We start from the raw sequence: 19,150 nt of genomic DNA on the forward strand, positions 1-19,150 counted from the left end.
AAGACCGGGAGTTTAGACTCACTAGAGAAACAAACTCCTCTTAAAGACAGGCCCCAAGCTCAGCAGTAGATGGCCAACACCAAAGGAACTCCAGATAATATTTGGAGGTTCTTTGTCTCATAATTTTTCTAATACAAAAGAAACTCAAAGGCATTTTAGAAAGTTATTTGTCTCATCATGGTAGGGCATTTACCCCCCCCCCCCCAAGCTGCCTTATAGGTCCTTTGCATATATAGTATGGCTTCCAGGTTTATGTTTTTATGGGGTTCCTGTGTGTGTGTGTGTGTGTGTGTGTGTGTTTCTTGTGCTATTTCTTTGGCTCCTTTTCTTGTTTGGTTGTTCTGTCCTATTCTGATTTGTTTGATTTTGTTTTATCTTATTTTATTATTATATGCCTGCTTGTTTCCTAATGAGAAATAGAAAGGGTGTGGAGCTGGATGGAAGAGAAAATGGGGAAGAGTAAGGAGAAGGGAAACCATAATCAGAATATATTGCATAAGAAAAATCTATTGTCAATAAAAGATAAAAAAATAGAAATGCAAAGGAATGATAGAAAAATAAAATGAGGCATTAACAATCAAAAAACAAAAGAAGAAGGAATTCAAGAGTACCCAGGGCAAAGTAGTGAGACTCCTATTCAAAAATCAAAACAAACAAACAAAAACTAGACAAGAAAGAAAGAAAGAGAGAAAGAAAAGAAAACCCAATAACAAATGCTTGACTTGTTAGGTTTAATAAACTTAGAAATGTAGTTTTTACACACTGTAGAATCCCAAAACGAGAGAAGTTTTGGGAGTAAAATGGAGGTCAAGGCGATGGAAATGTACCTCAGTTTAAAAGGTTTCCTGAGCTCGAGACTGGCCTCCGTCCTGTCCGGACACTTCCCCTTAGCTGTCTATTGTTCAAGAGAGTAAGCCCTGCTAGGTTGGAGGACAATACAGGGCCTGTGAACAGCCAGAGGAAGTGAGTGGTTTTGGCCCAAGGACTTCTCAGCCCCATCCCTCCTCCCAGACCCCAATTGTTGGTTCCCTGTTGTCCTTCAGTGCCTTCTGCTGGTATTCGGAGAGCCTCCAGCACAGGCTACTGCTCTTTTATTCTGGGATCTACAGAGGTGGATGGGTGGGATGATCCGTCCAAGCTTAGTGGTCACTGTGGGCTCAATGGCTCCACGGGCAGCCACAGCCCGACCTCTGCGCGCAGGATCAGCTCCTGCAGCCAGGCGGCTCCACATCATCGAGCTGGACGAGGAAGCTCAGCAGGGTGGGCGCCAGCGCCACCTTCATCTCACTCATGTCCTATGCAGGTCCTGCGGGAGGGCGGGGTAGGAACTTTGTATCCTGGAACTCACCTATCACTGAAACCTGACCTAGGTACCTGGTCAGCCAGCTGGAGGGGCACCCAAGGGGAACTAACATATTCAGGATTCCTTGTCTACATCTACATTCTGTATCCCCTGAACCTCAGTCAGACTCGGGGGCCAATTGAAACTAGCAGCTGGGTGGCGCCTGAGCACAGGGTTGTGGTTCTTGGACCTTCCCAACCCCGACACTGCACATCTTTGCTTAACTTGCAACGATGCAGGAACGAGACCTAGATCCTGACTATCCCAAATTTCCATCTTCTCCATCTTTCTTAAACCTTTGCCCCATCACCTCAAGCCCTCTGGCCTCACCTGGGCCCAGCAGACAAGGGAATAAAAGCCAGAGGTGACCTGTCCTTGATGTTCTCTGGATCAAAGCGGGAGGGGTCATAGACCTGAAAGAGACAATGAATGGCATCTCCACACACAGCCAGAGACAGAGTCCTGAGTGCTGTAGGGAAGGCAAGTTCTGATTTCCCCAGATAAAACCTCCTCCTTCTGCTGGGATCATTGTGGAGAAAAAGAATGGGGAAGGGCGATTGCAGCATCTCAGGGTCAGGCCACAAAGTTGGGTTGTGGTGGGTCCCGAAAATACTGATCATGCAGACGACACCTGTGGTGAAGTGGGGCCAGGGGTTAGCCAGCTGCTGGATAAACTTTACTGTGTGCCCAGGGCCCTCCTTCCCTGTCCCGTGGGCACCTTTAGGGATGACCCGGCCATCTGGGAGACCAACGTCCTGGGTGCAGCGGCGGGAGATGACTGTAACCGGAGGATGCAGCCACAGACTCTCCTTGATGCCCAAGGTCAGGAAGGGCAGCTGGGCCAGGTCGTCCCTGAGGAAGCAAACACACAATTGCCAGGAGCGAAACAGAAGCTATCAGGCCCTATGTTGCCCACATAACCTTTCCCCACAGTCTTAAACTATCCCCACAAAAAAGAAGAGACTTAGGAAAGTAGTGGAGAAAATTTAGCCAGGTATCTTTAGAAGTTTTTTCTGAAGTAAACATGTCCAAACTCAAAAATTCCTTTTAAAAAGAAATCTTCCTTCGATAAGGCCAAAATCAAAGAACTAAGAGACAACACAGATATCATGTTTGCCTGTTTGCTCTTTTTTTTTCTTTTTTGATATAGCCCTGGCTGTCCCAGAAGTCGATCTGTAGCCAGGCTGGCCTCAAAGTCATAGATCCTCCTGCCTCTGCCTCCAGAGTGCTGGGATTGAAGGCGACGCCACCACTGCCTGGCCGTGCTTACTCTTTATCACCTTTCTCTATCTGCCCTGCTGCCTCTGTTTGAGTCTTTCCCTCCCCGCTCACATCCTTGTATCCACACTGTCTTCTTTTTTATCTCTGTTCCCACCCTGCTCCTTCACAGGCAAGCTCTCCGTCCTCTCTCTTTTCATTTCTTCCCTTTCTCCTCCCTCCCTCCTTTCATTCTCTGACTTCTTTTACCCCCGTTCCCCCTCTTCCCTATCCCCACCTCACTTCTTTCTCTTACACTCTCCCCGTTCTTTTCTGACAACCTTATCCTCCCTATTTCTCCTTTTTTTCTATTTCTCCTCTCCTTCCAATTTCCCTCCACCTCATTGTGTAGCAAATTTGTCCAAACTAAGACATTCCATCCCAGGGGGAGTTCCAAAAGACTCAGGTCGTACACAAAACTTCTAAGACTCAAGGTGTGAACAACTCACAAGTCTTAGGAAGTTCCTGAAACCTAAATGATCTTCAAGGTTAAGTAAAAAGTGCTGGACAGAACTTCAGGGATGGAGCTTTCCTGAGTCCTCATCCACATTAGGGTGGGGTTTTCAGTGATACAGCTGTAATAACCCCTCATTGAAACTGATGTGAGACTTTCTAATAAGCTCACTGTTTCCCTAAATTGGCCTTTCATAGAATTGTTTCTTCGGTCTGTTGTCCAAGAGACAAATAGATATTTGCTCACAACTTCCCAAGAAAAGTCACACAACACCACTCCTCTTGTCTCTATCCTTTCCCATCACCTCTGCCTCTCCTCACATGGATCTTCAGCCCTGTACCCAAGTCTCAACTGAATATCTCCTCCTCCTCATTAAGGCTTCTAGATGGAAACAGATCCTTTAACCCTCCTCATTAAGGCTTCTAGATGGAAACAGATCCTTTAACCCAGCCTGGCTTCTCTTACTCTATATCTCACAGCTGCCACTGTGTCCCAGGAGTGCTCTGAGGCAGGACTGTCCTCCAGTCAGGCTTAGAGCTGCTGACAGCATTTCCTTCAGCTGTGTCCTTAGCACAGGATAGCTGCTCCTACAGTTGTCATGAGAAGGCATTGTGGGAGGGTTTGCTGGGTAGAATCATAAATGATACAACATACTTCACAGCACACTGATGATGACTTTTGCCCCCATGTGTCCTTTATGAATTCCTATTCTCGCAGGAGATAGGGAACAGAAGAGCAAACAGACAGAGAGGTAAGACAACGAAAACATGTTATATGAGATGGGGAAAGAAGAGGGAAAGTTTGCATACATTGATTTTCTGCAAAGTGACATCATCTACCCTTACACACTGCTATATTGTCAGTCATTCTCTTAGAAGTTCAAATCTTTCTGTCTAAAAGCACAAAACTTCTTCTTTTTAATGAGATAGGCACTGTTCTCACCATTAAATAATGGAAGAATCAGCAAAAGAGCCCCTCTGCCTCCTGAGGAGTGGAGCCAGGAGAAGGACGCATTAATATGCTCACCACTCAATCTCTGTAGAATTGCGGTTCCTCAACAGCTCCTGCACCTCCTGTCAGCAGCGCTCCTGGTATTCTGGGTGCCTCGCCAGGTTGTACAAGATCCAGGAGAGCACACTGGCTGTGGTATCATGACCTGAAGGGCAGATAGGTGGGCTTGGATCTCAGAGTCACTTCAACATCACAAAGTGGGCAGCAGCCAGGTAGGAAGGGGCCCAAGAAGGATAAGAAAAAGGGAAGACAGAGGATTGTGGGATTTTAGGGTCCATTCAATATGTTCCCGAAATGGAGACTACTGCTCCCCCTATAGTACTACACTGGGACCCTCACCCTCAAACATGAAGGTGTCAGCCTCTGCTCTGATGTCCTCATCTGACAGCTGCTTTCCATCTTCGTCCTGGAGACAATGCAAGACTCCAGATCACAGCGGTTCTGACTCTATGTCTAACCTGAGACAGCTCTTTAAGATTCGTATACCAAGCCCACTGCACCTCTGTACCTCTCTTGATCATCATCACAGTTCTTCACACCCCAGGGATAGTTCTTGACTGTGCTCTTTCCTGTGTGTTTTTGAAATTGGTGACTACTGGCTAGATCACAATTTCTCTATGTAACCTTTTATCTCTGTAATATTTCTTTTACTTCTTTTCCTCACATGCCTTCCTTGGCCCCATACGTATCTCTACATCAAGCCTCAAATCTGAAATGTCTTTTTATTCCAATACCATATTTGACTCTATCATTTATCCTACCACTTAAAGCAAAGAATGTGACAAATGCATGTAGTCCCATGACTTTGAAAGTTGGGATAGGAGGATTCATTCGCTAGCAACACAGACCTCAACACAGACCTTTTTGAGAGTGACCTGAAAAAATGTGAACTAGACCTAAGTGATGTGGCACACATCTGTGATTCCAGAAAGTGCAAGGTGAGGGAAGGAAGAACATGAGACTGAGGTCAGTCAGGGCTGTTTAGTGAGACTCTATGTAAAAATTACTCCCACAAACAAAAAGACAGCTATTTAATGATTTAATAATTTAATAATTATTTTGAGATAGGGTTTCACCATGTAGACTTGGCTGGCCTGGAATTTAATATATAGACCAGGCTGGCCTCAAACTCTTCCTGCCACGACCTCTGGAGTGCTGGAATTAAAGATGTGCACCATCATGTTCAATGAATTAAGTTTAAACAGCTCCATTCCATCTCTTGAGAACCCACCTTGGCCAGAAGCAGCACATCAATGAAATCCAAAGTCTTGTACTTGGCTTTGGCCTTGAGGACATCATCACCATCCTTACTGGGAAGAGCGTGTCGCCGATCCCGGATGACAGCATCTGTGAAGTCGTGCACCAGGCGGCAGGCCTTACGGAAGCGCATCCCATTAGGGGTGAGCTGATAAAGTGAGTCTACATGCGGAAGCAACTGCTGGAACCATTTGGACACTAAAGCACTGAGTTCCAAGATGGCAGAAATATACTCACTGGATTTTCTGTATTAGTAGAGCATGAAGAGAAGAAACACAACTCAACCCAACTGAAGCCCAAGAAGCATCTCTCAACAACAAATGGGAATTACTTGCCAACAAGATGTTCAGTTGTCAGAAACAGGTGGTCACACAAATACATGCCTGTAATTAGTCATAATATTTGACTATAAAGTCTCTTATCTCTCTGTATCCCATCCTCATGAGCCTCCATGTAACAAGGCATCTGGAGTGCAGCACAGACATCATGCCTCTCATTTCTCTCTGATCCTAGATCTAGATCTGACCCACCTGCTTCCCAGTACTTTCCACTAGTGAAGACCTTTTTTTTTCTTCCAGTCTCTCCTACAGGGCTTCTGCTTTCAGTGACAATTTCACCTTGTTTCCACAAGACAGTCAGTGTCTACAAAACTCTGATATGATCATGTCAATTTACTATGGTTTGGGGCTGTTTCCCAAATGTCCATTTCTGTGGCTGTTAGAAAATTGCAGAAATAGAAATAGGATTAACAGAAGCTGGGTAGGCCATTCTAAGTGTGCCTTGGAGAGGATGTTAGGACCTGATCTTTCTCTCTCTCTCTCTCTCTCTCTCTCTCTCTCTCTCTCCTTCACAACTGCCATGAAACAAACACTTTTTCTAACACATGCTCCCACCAAAACGAAAGAGGCCAGGTGTTGGTGACACACACCTTTAATCCCAGCACTTGGGAGGCAGAGGCAGGTCTCTTTGAGTTCAAGGTCAGCCTGGTCTACAAAGCAAGTTCCAGGATTGTTACACAGAGAAACCCTGTCTCAAAAAAATAAAATGGAAAAAAAAACCATCAACAAAATTCTATAAAACTATGAGTCAAAAACAAATCCATATTCTGATTAAGTCAATACCCGCAGAAATGTTGTCACCGTAACAGAAGTGACTGCAAATACCCTTGGTAGAAAGAGTAGGAGAAAGTTCCCACCTTTGTCTGGCTTTTGTATCCTTATAGTTTAGCCCCTATGTTGGTGTATACAGATTGTCGACTTGAAAAGATCTAGAATTACCTTGTAGACATATTTCTGAGCACACCCTGATTCTCTAGATTAGCTTAATTGAGGTGGAAATACTCATCTTAATAAGGGCAGCACTGTGTCATTGCTGGGCTTTCAGAAGACACCAAAAGGAGAAAGCTGGTTAGCGTAGTCATTCACTGCTCTCTGCTTCCTGACTGTGGATGCAATGTGATGATCACTCCCCTACTCCTACACCAGTAAGTTTCCTACAGTGATGGACTTCCCCTCAACTTCAACCCAAAACAAATCCTTCCTTCTTTAATTTCTGTTGTATAAACAAGAAACACAAGTAATGTGCAAATTGGTACCAGAAGTGGGGTCATAACTGTAATAACCCTGAACATGTGATTCTTAGGCCTTTGAAACTTGTTCTGCAGAAGGAATGTAGAAGAATTTTAACTACTGGGTCAGAAAAGCCCTTAAATCTTTTAAGGGGAACTTAAAGGAAAATTCTGATGGGAGTTTGGTAGACCAGAATGTGAAAAAAGAAATACAGACAATGGAGACCTAGATCATGTGGGGATTTTCTTGAATGGGTGAGACTCTGTTGAAGCTAGAATAGAGTCCATCCTTGCTACTTTTCTGGCAACAAATTTGACTTCTTTCTCCCCATGTCCTAAGAACTTGTGTGGGGTGACAAAAGGTGTTAGACCTTTAGAGTGAAGAAAATTTCAAGATAGCATAGCATTCAGGATATGGAATGGCCTCTCTCTGCCGGTTTTCATACATACAATGGGGAGCAGGTTTCAGACCACACAAAAAGGAGAAAGCTGGTTGAGCATAAGCATTCATTAGTCTTTGCTTCCTGACTGCAGACACAGTGTAGCCAGCCTATTGCCCTGCCTTCCTTGCCATGATGGAGTTTCCCTCCAAGAGACCTGAAATAAACTCTTCCTTAAATTGCTTCTATCAGTTATTTTGTTGCAGCAATGAGGGAAGTATCTAATCCAGTAAGTGTCAACGTACCAGTCTCATGTCTAAGGTGCCTCCTCCATGCCAGATTTACATGTCCACTACTCATTTGCATCCCCAAATCTTGTTCTAAATCATGTCCTCCAGGGAGTCCTCTCTTTTCCTACTGCTAGCAATCACTCTCACACCTCCTCCCTTAGGTCCATGCTCTCAGGCCAATGGGGGGGGGGACTCACTCCTGACAGTTGCTATCAAAGCTGAAGACACATTTCTGCAGACTGTCCAAGGTCATCAGGCTGATGTTCTCAAACATGTCCAGATGGGCACTGCCACCTGAGGTCAGGCGCTACCACTTGGCCTTTACAGAAAAGAAACAGTATCACAATCCAGGCTCAACTCCTTGAGACTCTGCCCAACCACAGCCACAAGAACCGATACCCAAAATCAGCCTCCCAGGTCTCTGCTCCAGACACTGGACCCTAGGGATAACCAGGCTTTGGTGAAACTGTTACATTGGAGAGGAAGACCTAAGGCTGAGGATCAGGAGGTGTGAGTTTTAGCCTCATCTCTGATGTCCATGCTCTGTGCACCCTCAGTCAGCTCGTTGCCCTGTTTCACATGCTGTGTCTTCAGCAAGAAGTTGATCTGACTGCGTCTGATAAACCACGATGGAGCCCATGTGCCACTATTTCTAGATCACTTACTATCTGGGCATAGTGGGCATTCCTTTATCCTTCCAAACTTCATGTTCACCCTAATGAGGAAAACGTAGCCTCTATTTACAGATTTGCTAAATATTTAATTTGGCATAAATTATGGAATTGGATCATGACCATCAGCTTCAGAAGTACTATGAATACAATAAATGGTATTATTTCTTATCTTGAATATAATAAGTCAAGCTCAAAGCTATCTCTATATCAAGTATGGCGGACTTCCATTGTTTTCTAAATATCCTTACTAAGTATTCCAAACATAAACCATCCCAATATTATTTTTTATTTTTGGTTTTCAAGACAGGGTTTCTCTGTGTAGCCCTGGCTGTCTTGAAACTCACTTTTTAGAGCATAGTGGCCTCAAATTTACAGAGCCTTGCCTGCCTCTGTCTCCCATGTGCTGGGATTAAAGGCATGTGTCACCACTCCCGGGCTCATTCCAATGTTCTTCATGTGGACTATTTCATATATACTTGTGGAAATCCTTGAGAGATCCAGTGATATTCTCCATGGGCTGCTACGGACTGGCTCAGGGGAGCCACTCAGACCGTAAGGGAATCAGGGTGAAGGCACAGGAGAAATCAGGATATGGCGAGGAAAGTGACACACAGACACTCTCAATGTTGAGACATGCTGTTGCAATTTACTTACTTCAGTGCAGGATTATATATTTATTTTTTACAATCAAAGAACTTGGCAAAGGCATACATCATCAAATCATAAAACAGAAAAGAACAGCATAAAACAGTTTACAAAAAGAATCTTTGAAGATGCTTTGACTTGGGAACAAGGACTTCTGCTCTCTCACACTTTTCAAAACAAACTCTCTCCTCTTGCCTTCAAAGAGATCACTGCCCTTGAGCTAGACCATCTTTATCAGCTTGCAGGTGGCTGGTTGGTTTGAGCTAAGTGACCTTGTGTGCCTGGGTGAGAAAGAAAAAGGCTACTATCTCCCTGGGAAAGATTTCTGCTAGGAAATTTCTAATACATAGTCTTGAATCTCTCTGAAGTTTACTTTATATTACTAACTTCAACTCTCCTCCCTTTTCAATTCTCAGGCTCAGATATTGTCAGCTTAGGCTAGGTCTTTTTCGTCCCATAAGAAAGGTTTCATAGGCCTTCTGTTTACAACTGTACATATTTCTCAGGCAAATGCCTAAAGCTTCTAAGGTTTTTCCTAGTAAAATTACCTCCTTTTGTTCCACATCATCAAGGAATTGTCCTAATGATGATTCTGGCAATTCCCAGAACTGGCTACTTTTTTAAGGCTTTAATTAATAGTGGAGCAGAATTCAAAAATGTCCTTAGCAGTCTTGTTTATATCCGCAACTGCCTGGAATAGTCGGATCTGTTAGCAATATGCAAGAATCACAAAAAACACACAGACAAGGGGAAAAGACAGACATATGGCTCCAAGGACAGCCAGGTTGAGTCAGTACTAATGGCGACTCAGGTAGTATTACACCACAACTGATTGCCAAGGGACTGCCTGGAACACACAGCTCCGAGAAGCATGAATCCCAATCCTTCCGGCAATATTTGCCCATCCAGTCAGCATTTCTGCTACACTGGCGAGACAGCTGTGGATGTAGCAATGGGCAAATATCAGGCTTGCTTCAACGTGCTATAAAAGCAGATTCCCTAAAACTAAGTAATGCAATGGGTTGTATCTGTTGAAGCCCACCTGTAATGCCCCTATGGGATTTAGATTCTTTCAAGAAAGAACAGAAGCTAGGAAGATGCACAGTGAGTAACTGTATATCTTTTGTATTTAAACAGGAATCTTGTGTGGTCAACAAAATGAGCAACCATCAAGCAAGTAGAAAAGAAAACTGTTGGCCCTTCATTAGACACTCGCCCCTGTGCCTATTTTGTTCCTCAACCCAGTGTAACGTGAGTTTTCAGCAATGTCCATTACAAAGTTGAGCCAATTCTTTCACCCTTTGCTTTTGTGTTAGATTTATGACTTTAATTACTATAATCTAGGAGAAGCAAAGGAGCTATAACTTTAGTGTAACCCAACCTTCAAGTGACTTTCAGTTTCTCTTCTGTGGAAATGTGTGCCATAGAAGCAAGCCCAGGATGCTTCTGGAGAGAGAGAGAACATTAGAGACCAGAGTCCAGTCTGTCCTGTTGAGACCACGCTAAGTTATCTTGACGCTGGTCAAGTCCCCAAGTCAGAACTATGCTGGTATCAGACAAGCTGAGCCACAGTTTATCATGTGCCACAAACGACCTAAACCCTGTCCAACAGAACCAATCCCCTGACCTTATTTCTCTATTAGCAATATCAGACCTCATTGTTTGCAAACTGGTGTGTGTATCAGTGCCTTGCTCCTTATTGGCAGTTTCTATATAGTTCTCATAAAAATCGCATTTAGTTTTCAGGACAACCATCTGATAAAAATAGGAACTAACTCTATAAGCACTCACCATGTGGGAAGATATGGCTCCATAGTATCATCTTGGACACAACATGGAGAGACAAATAAAATAAAACATGGCCGCAGTGTTACGCTGTAGAGTACAGACCAGATCTATCTGAGACCAAGTACCTTCTTCCAGAGAGGCTGCGTTTTGGGGACTCACATGCATGATGTTGGTGCTGTCATTGAAAATCTTCACATAGGACTTCAGGATGTTGAAATGGAAGGTAGGGGTCAGCATACGGCGGTGGCGGCTCCACTTGTCACCAGCACTCACCAAGAGCCCATCCCCTGGGAGGGCAGCATGGCAATGAGCAATGGTGGCATGTCCCCCACCCACCTCCAAGGATGTCCCTAGGCCCTTTGTTGCGGGAGTATCTTCCGCTCCATCAGCCAATAGCTGCTGAAATACCAGCCCACTGGGGCGTAATTCTAGAACAAAATGACAGCATTGCACGTGGTTTCTTGGTAGCAGCAATTTCTCGGGTCTGCTCTGCTTGCTAGAGGCAAGCAAGGATTTCACCTAAGAGAGGCTTCCTGACTCAGCTTTAGCTGCAAAACTTTGTGGCTCTTTTAAGAGGTCCTGCCATGAAACACTTAAATGTTGATGAAAAGCTGAACACACGCTTTTCGGTTTTCAGCCATAGCAGGAAAAAAGCTGTGCTGTTTTAAAATGCTGACTTTCTGGGCCGTCCTGCCAGGACAAACCCTGACTCTTTCAGGCCGGTAGTCTGACTGAGAGTGGTCTTTGAGAAAATGCTGCAGCTTGCTTGCTAGCAAGGACCTTGAAATGCCATAGAGTTGTGGCAGTGAACACAGCTCTGACTGGTACCTCAGCCATGAGGCTGGAAAGCTAAGGAATGGGCTAATTCCAGCTGTAAAAGCCACAGTTTTAGTCCTCTCCTTAAAGACTCAGCCCTTCATCTGCAGCTACTTACCCAGCCAGGGTTTCAGGAAGGTGTAGAAGATTACTTCTTTTGGGGCAACCGCAACTGACATAAATAAGAATGATTAGGGGCCATGGAGAGGCTAAGACATGAACTTGCAGAGTGTGTAGGTATCTCAGTGAGGTGTGTGCATGTTTGCCCCAAACCCAGCATGTCAGAGTTAGAGAAATGCACATCAGAAGCAGAGAAGAGGAGGAGGAAACAGGATACAAGATGAGACAGTCTCAACTCACCACCAGATCCCTTCACTTGGCTTCAGCACAGTCTGCCATGTCTGCCCGTCAAGTGTAGCACAACAGTCTACAGACCTAACACAGCTGTCCATCACCGAGTGCTGTGACATCTCCTGACACAGACATGTGTCATGGACATGTATGGGGCAACATGGGCTAAGATGGCCGACACACACATGACCTGCCCTAAATGATCCTATCTGATGCTAAGAACAGAAATAGTCTGATACATCTCAGTGTGCCCCATAGGCAGGTCCCAGACAAGAGTTTATAATAGTCACAATATTTTCACAGATATGGCATTGGTGTGGTGCAATCAGACATCAGACCTGCCTCAAACAAGAAATCTCAGTCATATTTCTATGTCAGTGGGACTCTAGGTAATAAATGCCAAATAACTCCCCCAAGCACTTTGGTATTTGATAGCCTTTGCTGAAGCAAGAGAGAAAGATAATTCCAAACAACTTCTCAGGCAAGAAACAGATGTTTTGCAAGTGTCCACAGCTCTCTGTGAGCCCCAGATAAGGGCATAGTAATGATTACACTTGGTTGATACCTGGGACAGTATGAAACACCCCAAGCAGATCATGTTTTGAAAGATTTAGTCCTCAGATGCTGCCTCTATTTTGGAAGATTCTAGAAGCTTTAGGAAGTGGTGTTTAGCTGGAAAAGGTCACTGAAGTAAACCTTTGAAAACATATTGAATTGAGTTCCCTCCTCCCCGCTTTCCTCCCTCTATCTACCCATGATGATATGTCCGTTTTTCTTTTATCATGATGGACTCTTAACCACAATCTAAACCAACCTTTGCTCATTTAAGTTGTGCTAACACCAGCAACAAAAAGAGCTGCTACACTGAGTGTAATCAGGAGAAGGACACATCAGTCAAGCTTCATACTGAAATACAGGTGAGGCAGTGGCAAGGGAATCACCAGAGTCCCTCTGCCTTCATCATAGGAATGTGTACCCCCTGGAGGCAGCACAGAGACTTTAGCAGTGGGCAAACAGGCTGGTTCAATGTTTTCCTGGATGGGAAAACAGGGGCCCCTTTAAGGCTTGATGGAAGATGTAGATAACCACCCGCCAGGACTCCATTCACCAGTAGCATACACCCCCAGCAGTGCACACCATGCCATAGGTGCACAGAATACCTTCCTCTTAGCTCTGAATGGAGATGAGAAGAAAGGGGTCCTACAATCTCTAGCTTTCCAATAAAAGAATTACCAAGGCAGGGGCCAGAGTGAGCCCTGAGAATTCTACCCAGCACTCTTACCCTCCGTGCTGAGCCTTGCCTGGGCTTCCTCCTGACAACTTCAGTGAAAAGTAGAGAAATCCAAGAGAGAAGGACTGGGCTGCTTCATGAATCTCACAGAAGCATGAATGTGGAGACTAGAAGCCTTCCCTTTCCCACAGCCACACCACTACCAGTTTCCCCCAAGTACCTGAGGCACTGAGGACAGATCAAATGATGTCAGGGTGGCACAGAGTGATGATAGGGAGGATGGGACCCATCCATGTCCTGAAGCCCTGGGGATAGGTGGCCACCAGCTTACTCACCTCCTTTAGACCCTGCTCGGTGGATGTGACCTATAAGCAAGATAGAATCAGTCACCTCCTGGGACGGTTTGTCAGGGGTCAAGTGAATTATGCTTATGAGATGCTCAGAAAGCTGAAACCACACGACTTCCGGGTATCTCCATGGTGGCGTTTCCAGAAGGCATTGGTGTCTTCGTCAGTAGTCTCAGTCAGGACGACCCAGCTCCCACAGGGTGGGCAGACCGTCCATTCCATTGAAGAACTGTATAGAGCAGTGGCTCTCAACCTTCCTAATGCTGCAATCCTCTCATACAGTTTTTCATGCTGTGGTGTCCTCCAATCATAAAATTATTTTATTGCTATGTCATAACTGTAATTTTGCTGCTGTTATGATTTGTAACAAAAATATCTGATATGCAGGATATCTAATATGTGACCACCCCCAAAGTGGTCTTTATCCTTCTGATTAGGAACCTCTGATATAGAGCAATAGATAGAGAAAGGGAAAATTCACTCCCATCTCCAGACTGGGGTACCCAACTTCTTCTGCTCACAGACTTAACCGTCCAGGTCCTTGACCTTTACACTCTAACCCATCCCACAGGATCGCTCCTCCCCTAAGAATCCCCCGTACAAAGGATGTTAAACCTTTGGTATCAGATTGAATTAAATACAGCCTGACTTCTCAGTCCTCCACTTTGCAGATGGCACATTGTAGTATGCTCAGAATCCATAATTAAATAAACCAGTGACCATACCACAATGTACCCTCTCTCTGCCCTCACCCTCATGTGGATATATATGATACACTCTTTAATGATATACATAATGTATTGTATAGAGCTTATATATCTATTATGTATTTGTCTATATATCCACATAAATATATACACTTACATAACTACATGAATAAAATCATGTGCTGCGTAATGATGTTCTTATCACTGACACACTGCATATGTGTGTGACTATGGCCCTATAAGATTATAATGGACCAGAAGAATTCCCATGCATAGTATTTTGTGTGGATGGATGGATGTCGTGAGCTTTGCTATTTGCAGATGAAGCAGCCGAGACCAAGTCATCCAAAGGAGAGGATAGACTTGGTCAAAGTCCGAGGGGTGGGTCTCAAGGGAAGGTGTGTGAAAGGGCAAGTAGGTGACTCTTGTTCTGCTGGGGCAGCATGACTCAGGGATTCAACTCAGGGGAAAACTGCAGCTTTAAAAAAAGGTGGGGGGAGGGGGCTTCAGGTACAGGAGGCAGGAAAACAGGCCATAGCTCTCTTGTTCTATGTGTGGTGGGAGAGCGATACCAAAGACCATTCTCAGAAAAACACAAAAAGCCAGAGATGGACTGACAGAAAAAATGTCACTGACCTTGGACAAGGCTTCTCAGAAGGCCTCAAGTCCACAAGCAGACAATGGGGGAACACAGGGGTTCTCACTTGTGTGACCACCCTGGAAACCCCTCAGTGTACACCAGTGTAAGAAAGACAGAGCAGAAATTAATCTAGAGCTGACTCGGGGTGGAAGACAGAATAAGTGAAAAGCTAGGGAAGGATATTGGAGGACTCGGGGCTACTGCCTCCCTGAGCCCCATTCCTAATGCATTCACTCCTAAATAGGAGAGGCACAATCTGCTGCCACACTCACCATGCCCAGGTGACCCAAGAACCAGTTCCGTTTTCGGGGCTGAGGGAAACCACAAAGATGACGATATGTACCATAGTAGGTATAGATCTGAGCCAGGACACGGGCCAAGAGCCAGGAAGTTCCGATGAGCAGCACAAGCAGCCATGGCGAGGATACCTCCAGGCTCAATCCCAGCCAGTACAGGTCCAACTGTGGCATCCTGTGGGGCAGGTGGACAGAGAGATTCAGAGGCTCAGAAGCGGTATGGGGCCCTCAGGGATAGTGGACAGGGGTAGGGAGAGTGAGGGTTGTCAGTGGGAGGAGCAGTCCATGGGGAGGAGAGAGGCAGTAAGAAGAGGAGAGACAAGAGTTCCCAAATACCTGAATCATAGTGAGGCTGCCCGGGACTATTACCTGGAAGTGGACAGAGTCACTGTGGCTTTCGGGTTTCAGACAGCTGGCTAACTAGAGGTAAACAGCCAGGCTCAGAGCTCTCTCTAACCCAGTACAGGACCCTACAACTCTACCTCCCTTGGCCTGGCACCTCCTCGCAGGAACAGCCTTCTTCACCCTCCTCTCGAGCTAGTTTTATTCCTGGCTTCTGCCCTGGAGGAGGTGATGGGAGGCTGGGCTCAGCTGTGTCAGCCATTCCTTTACTGGCTCTTCTGCTTTCTCGTGGGAAGATGGTCAAATGAGGCATGCTGGTCAGCATGCTACAGAGTGGAATCGATTCAGGTGCACACAGCATGGATGCCGCCAGATCTTAGGACTTGGCCCTTCTGACACAGTGGGGGCCAGGGGTGGTGAGATTTGGGGGTGAGCAAGATTTTGAGGAGAGCAGAGTTGAGACTGAGCCCCACATTTTTAAATGCCCCTACTCTTCCAAGAATAAAGTGTATCTAATAAAATCATTAACAGCAGTTCAGGTGCCAGAGCAATGGAGACAGGCCAGGACTGTCATAGACCACCTCCCAAGGTCTTACCGTTCATTTTTAAAAATGAACACATACTAGTTTTTATTAATTTGTTGGGAATTTCATGCATGCATAAATTGTATTTTGATCACATTCAGCTGCTACTCTTCTACTTTATTCCTTGCAGATCAGCTCCCCACCCCTCCCTCCTTTTTTAAAAACAGATGTAAGGCCTACCGGGGAGGGGGGGGGGCAGAAGGCTTTCCAGGGCCCAGATTCCCTAAAGAAAACTGACTCTCCCTCCACCCACAGCTGTCAATAGCTCCTCAGCTGGGGCTTCAAGATCCCATCCCCGGTGCTGGAATGTTGACTGCCCTGATCTTGAACAGTTCTTGTACAGGCAGCGGCAATTGCTGTGTGTTCATGAGTTCAGAAGTTCTGTCATATCCAGATGGCATTGTTGGTCCTATCCTCCCAGACTTCTGGCTCTTATGATCATCAGCTTCCAGAAGGATCCTTGATTCTTGCAGGTGTGGCTGTGATATAGGTGTCCATTTATTCTCTGCACTGTGACTAGCCATGAGTCACTATATGAATTGCTGTCCATGACACAAAGAAACTTCTCTGGTGAGATCTTTCATGGCACAAAGCTGGGAGACTCCAGGATTTCATCTGCTTACCAGGGACACAGGCAAAATTCAAATCCTACTCTGAAGCGGTTCAGAGTCTGGAGAAAGACACGATTCTTGGGGTAGGATCAAAGAATGCAGCCCTATGATTTCCCAGGTCAGATTCCAAGGATCAGTTGGAAGGACTGTGGAGGCCACAGATGTGAGCCTGTTCTGCCTTGACTAAAGGTCAGAGAGTTTGAGTTTATTTTTATTCTTTCAAAGTTGTTGAAAACAGGTGTGGCTACAAACAAGATACCCTGACCTAGGGTGTAGTTCCTGTTTTGGACATTAAGATGGCCCAAAGAAGTGGATCCACTCCACCCTGACCAGAAGTCAGAGAATTCAAGCCTATTTCTGATCCTTCATTTGAAAATAGGAGGTTTGACATAGGAAGTGGCAGCCTACAGGATACTTGGTTTAGGGTGTATTCACTGCACATCCCGCCCAAAACATCAGAATGCTTTACTCAGGAAACAATGACTTGGTATCTCAAGTACCGAAGCAAGTAACTTTGTGTGCTGTTAAAGCAGTCTTTTGCCTTCTTCCCCCACTTTTGTTTTGGGGTATAAAAGCATATGTAAAATAAATGCAGGTGGATTCAGGATTCAGGATTCATGGAGTTGCCCTCCTGGTACTATCCTATGTCTCATTCTTTTGTATCTCTGTTCCTCCTACCCAAAATTTCTAATCCACACACCCCTACCCTGGAATGTATGAACCTGTCATGGCTGAACCCCAGCAGCTATCACCCCAAAATGTGGCTTATAACAAAGAACAATGCTTAGGTTGATCTGGTGGTGAGGTCGAGAGGAACTCTGAGAAGATGGATCCAAGCAGAGGAGACCATGGCATTGGTCAGAGGACAGCCATGGGTGTCAGTCCTCACCTTTCTCCTTTTTTTAAGTCTCGATTTTGCCGCTCTGTACTCCAGGTTAAGTGACTCACTAGGTCCCAGGGATTCTCACATCTCTGCTTCCCTTTCTACAAGAGTACTAATGTTATAGATGTGTGTTACAGTGCCTGACTTTGTGTGGATTCTGGGGATTTGAACCCAGGTATTTACATTTTTAAGCAACTGCAATACCTTCTAGGGTTGCAAGAACAATGTTTGTTTGTTTGTTTGCTTGGGTTTGTTGGTTTGCTTGCTAATTAAAGATTGAAAAGGCAGGAAAGAGGCATTACTGGAGGTCATGGGGAGCTCCTGAAGAATCATCATATGATAACAGAAAAGTTGCACTCCCATGGGGTTTTCAGTCACAGTAATAAAAGTGTGCTTGTTTGAGTGAGAAATAGCTCCCATAGTCTCAAGCATTTGAATACTTTATCCTCACTTGGTGACACTGTTTGGGGGAGGTTTGGTAGGTGTGGCCTTGCTGGAGGAAGCATGTCACTGGGGGAAGGGCACTGAGAATTTAAGGCCTCACACTCCTTGTAGTTCACTTTCTCTGGTGTTTATGGCTCACGATGTGAGCTCTCGGGTTTTTGCTCCAGCTGCCCTTATGGACTCTATCTCTCTGGAACCACAATAAGCGCTTTCTTCTCTGAGTTGCCTTGGTCATGGGGCTATAGCACAGCAACAGACATGTGACCGATAAATGACACCCATGAACAAATAACAGACTCAGGCAGAGGATTAAGGATAATTTATTAGCATTTTAAAGGAAATTCCAGGCCCACTAGCTGTCAGTCTCAAGGCTATGTGGAGAAGAAGGCGGTTTGGTTCAATAGAACTAAGTAGCTGGTTTTGGTTCTAACTTTGTAAGTCTAAACCCAAGTAGTTTATTTTAAGCATATTTAAACACAGCAAAAATTTAGTGAAAACTTTCCTAGTGATAATTAATTAAATCCAATTTGCATAATAAAGCTCCTTGAGGAACAAAGTAACATTAAAAAAATCAGGTGTGACTACATTAAAACTCTTTGTAAAGTACATGTGACAGCTTCCATAAAATTGGATTTTATAGATTGACTTATAAAAAAAAAGCTTACAATAAGGGTCTTGAGGATAGTCCAGTGTAGTCTCTGGCCACACAGATAGCACAAAGGTTATCAGGTTAGAATGCACATTTGCTCCCAGCTTTCTGGGCAGATTACCAGACTATGTGTTCTTTCCCTTGAAGGAACAATCCTGTGCACTAATAGTTCAGGTTCCTCTGGTGCCTATCTGTGAGCACAAGGACACACTCCCTCCCCTCTCTCCTTGTTCCCCTCCCTCTCCCTCTCTGTCTTACACACACACACACACACACACACACACACACACACACACACACCTTCCAATATGTTGTTCTGATCTTACCACAGTGCATGGGTTCTGCACACAGGGCTTCACCAATGCGCAACAACAGCTTTATCTTTAAACCACATGCACAGTCATCCAGTGTCCCTTTCTTATTTGAACAGCACTAGTCATCCTAGGTCTCCACCAGTCTATCATTACCCAATAAAGACAGTCATGGATCCTTTCTTGAAAATCTTGAGATGCCCCCTACAGCCACAGAGTGGGAAGTTTAGGTACACCCACGGGGCATAGTTCTGAATGGAGTGGTTTTCATCC

The 19,150-nt window shown here is 45.1% G+C and overlaps 1 protein-coding gene and 1 long non-coding RNA gene across 2 annotated transcripts; both read right to left on the minus strand.

The window, feature by feature from the left end:
* Nucleotides 1-1,650: 1,650 nt before the first annotated feature.
* LOC125404169 (cytochrome P450 4F4-like) lies at nt 1,651-7,884 on the minus strand. The gene is made up of 6 exons (XM_087907168.1): nt 7,756-7,884; nt 5,296-5,566; nt 4,404-4,470; nt 4,080-4,209; nt 2,061-2,194; nt 1,651-1,973 (listed from the first exon to the last, which is right to left on the minus strand). Exons 1-4 carry the CDS (start codon nt 7,830-7,832, stop codon nt 4,130-4,132), a joined length of 495 nt encoding a protein of 164 aa, XP_087763294.1. The 5' UTR covers nt 7,833-7,884; the 3' UTR covers nt 1,651-1,973; nt 2,061-2,194; nt 4,080-4,129.
* A 3,714-nt stretch (nt 7,885-11,598) lies between these two features.
* On the minus strand, nt 11,599-15,242 carry LOC148121807 (uncharacterized). Its single transcript, XR_015738107.1, has 3 exons — nt 15,030-15,242; nt 13,284-13,428; nt 11,599-11,653 (listed from the first exon to the last, which is right to left on the minus strand). It is a non-coding gene; the product is annotated as an uncharacterized LOC148121807 (long non-coding RNA).
* Nucleotides 15,243-19,150: the final 3,908 nt, after the last annotated feature.

The sequence above is a fragment of the Myodes glareolus genome, chromosome 6 (assembly GCF_982192425.1).
Source record: "Myodes glareolus chromosome 6, mMyoGla1.1, whole genome shotgun sequence".
Classification (NCBI taxonomy): Eukaryota; Metazoa; Chordata; class Mammalia; order Rodentia; family Cricetidae; genus Myodes; species Myodes glareolus.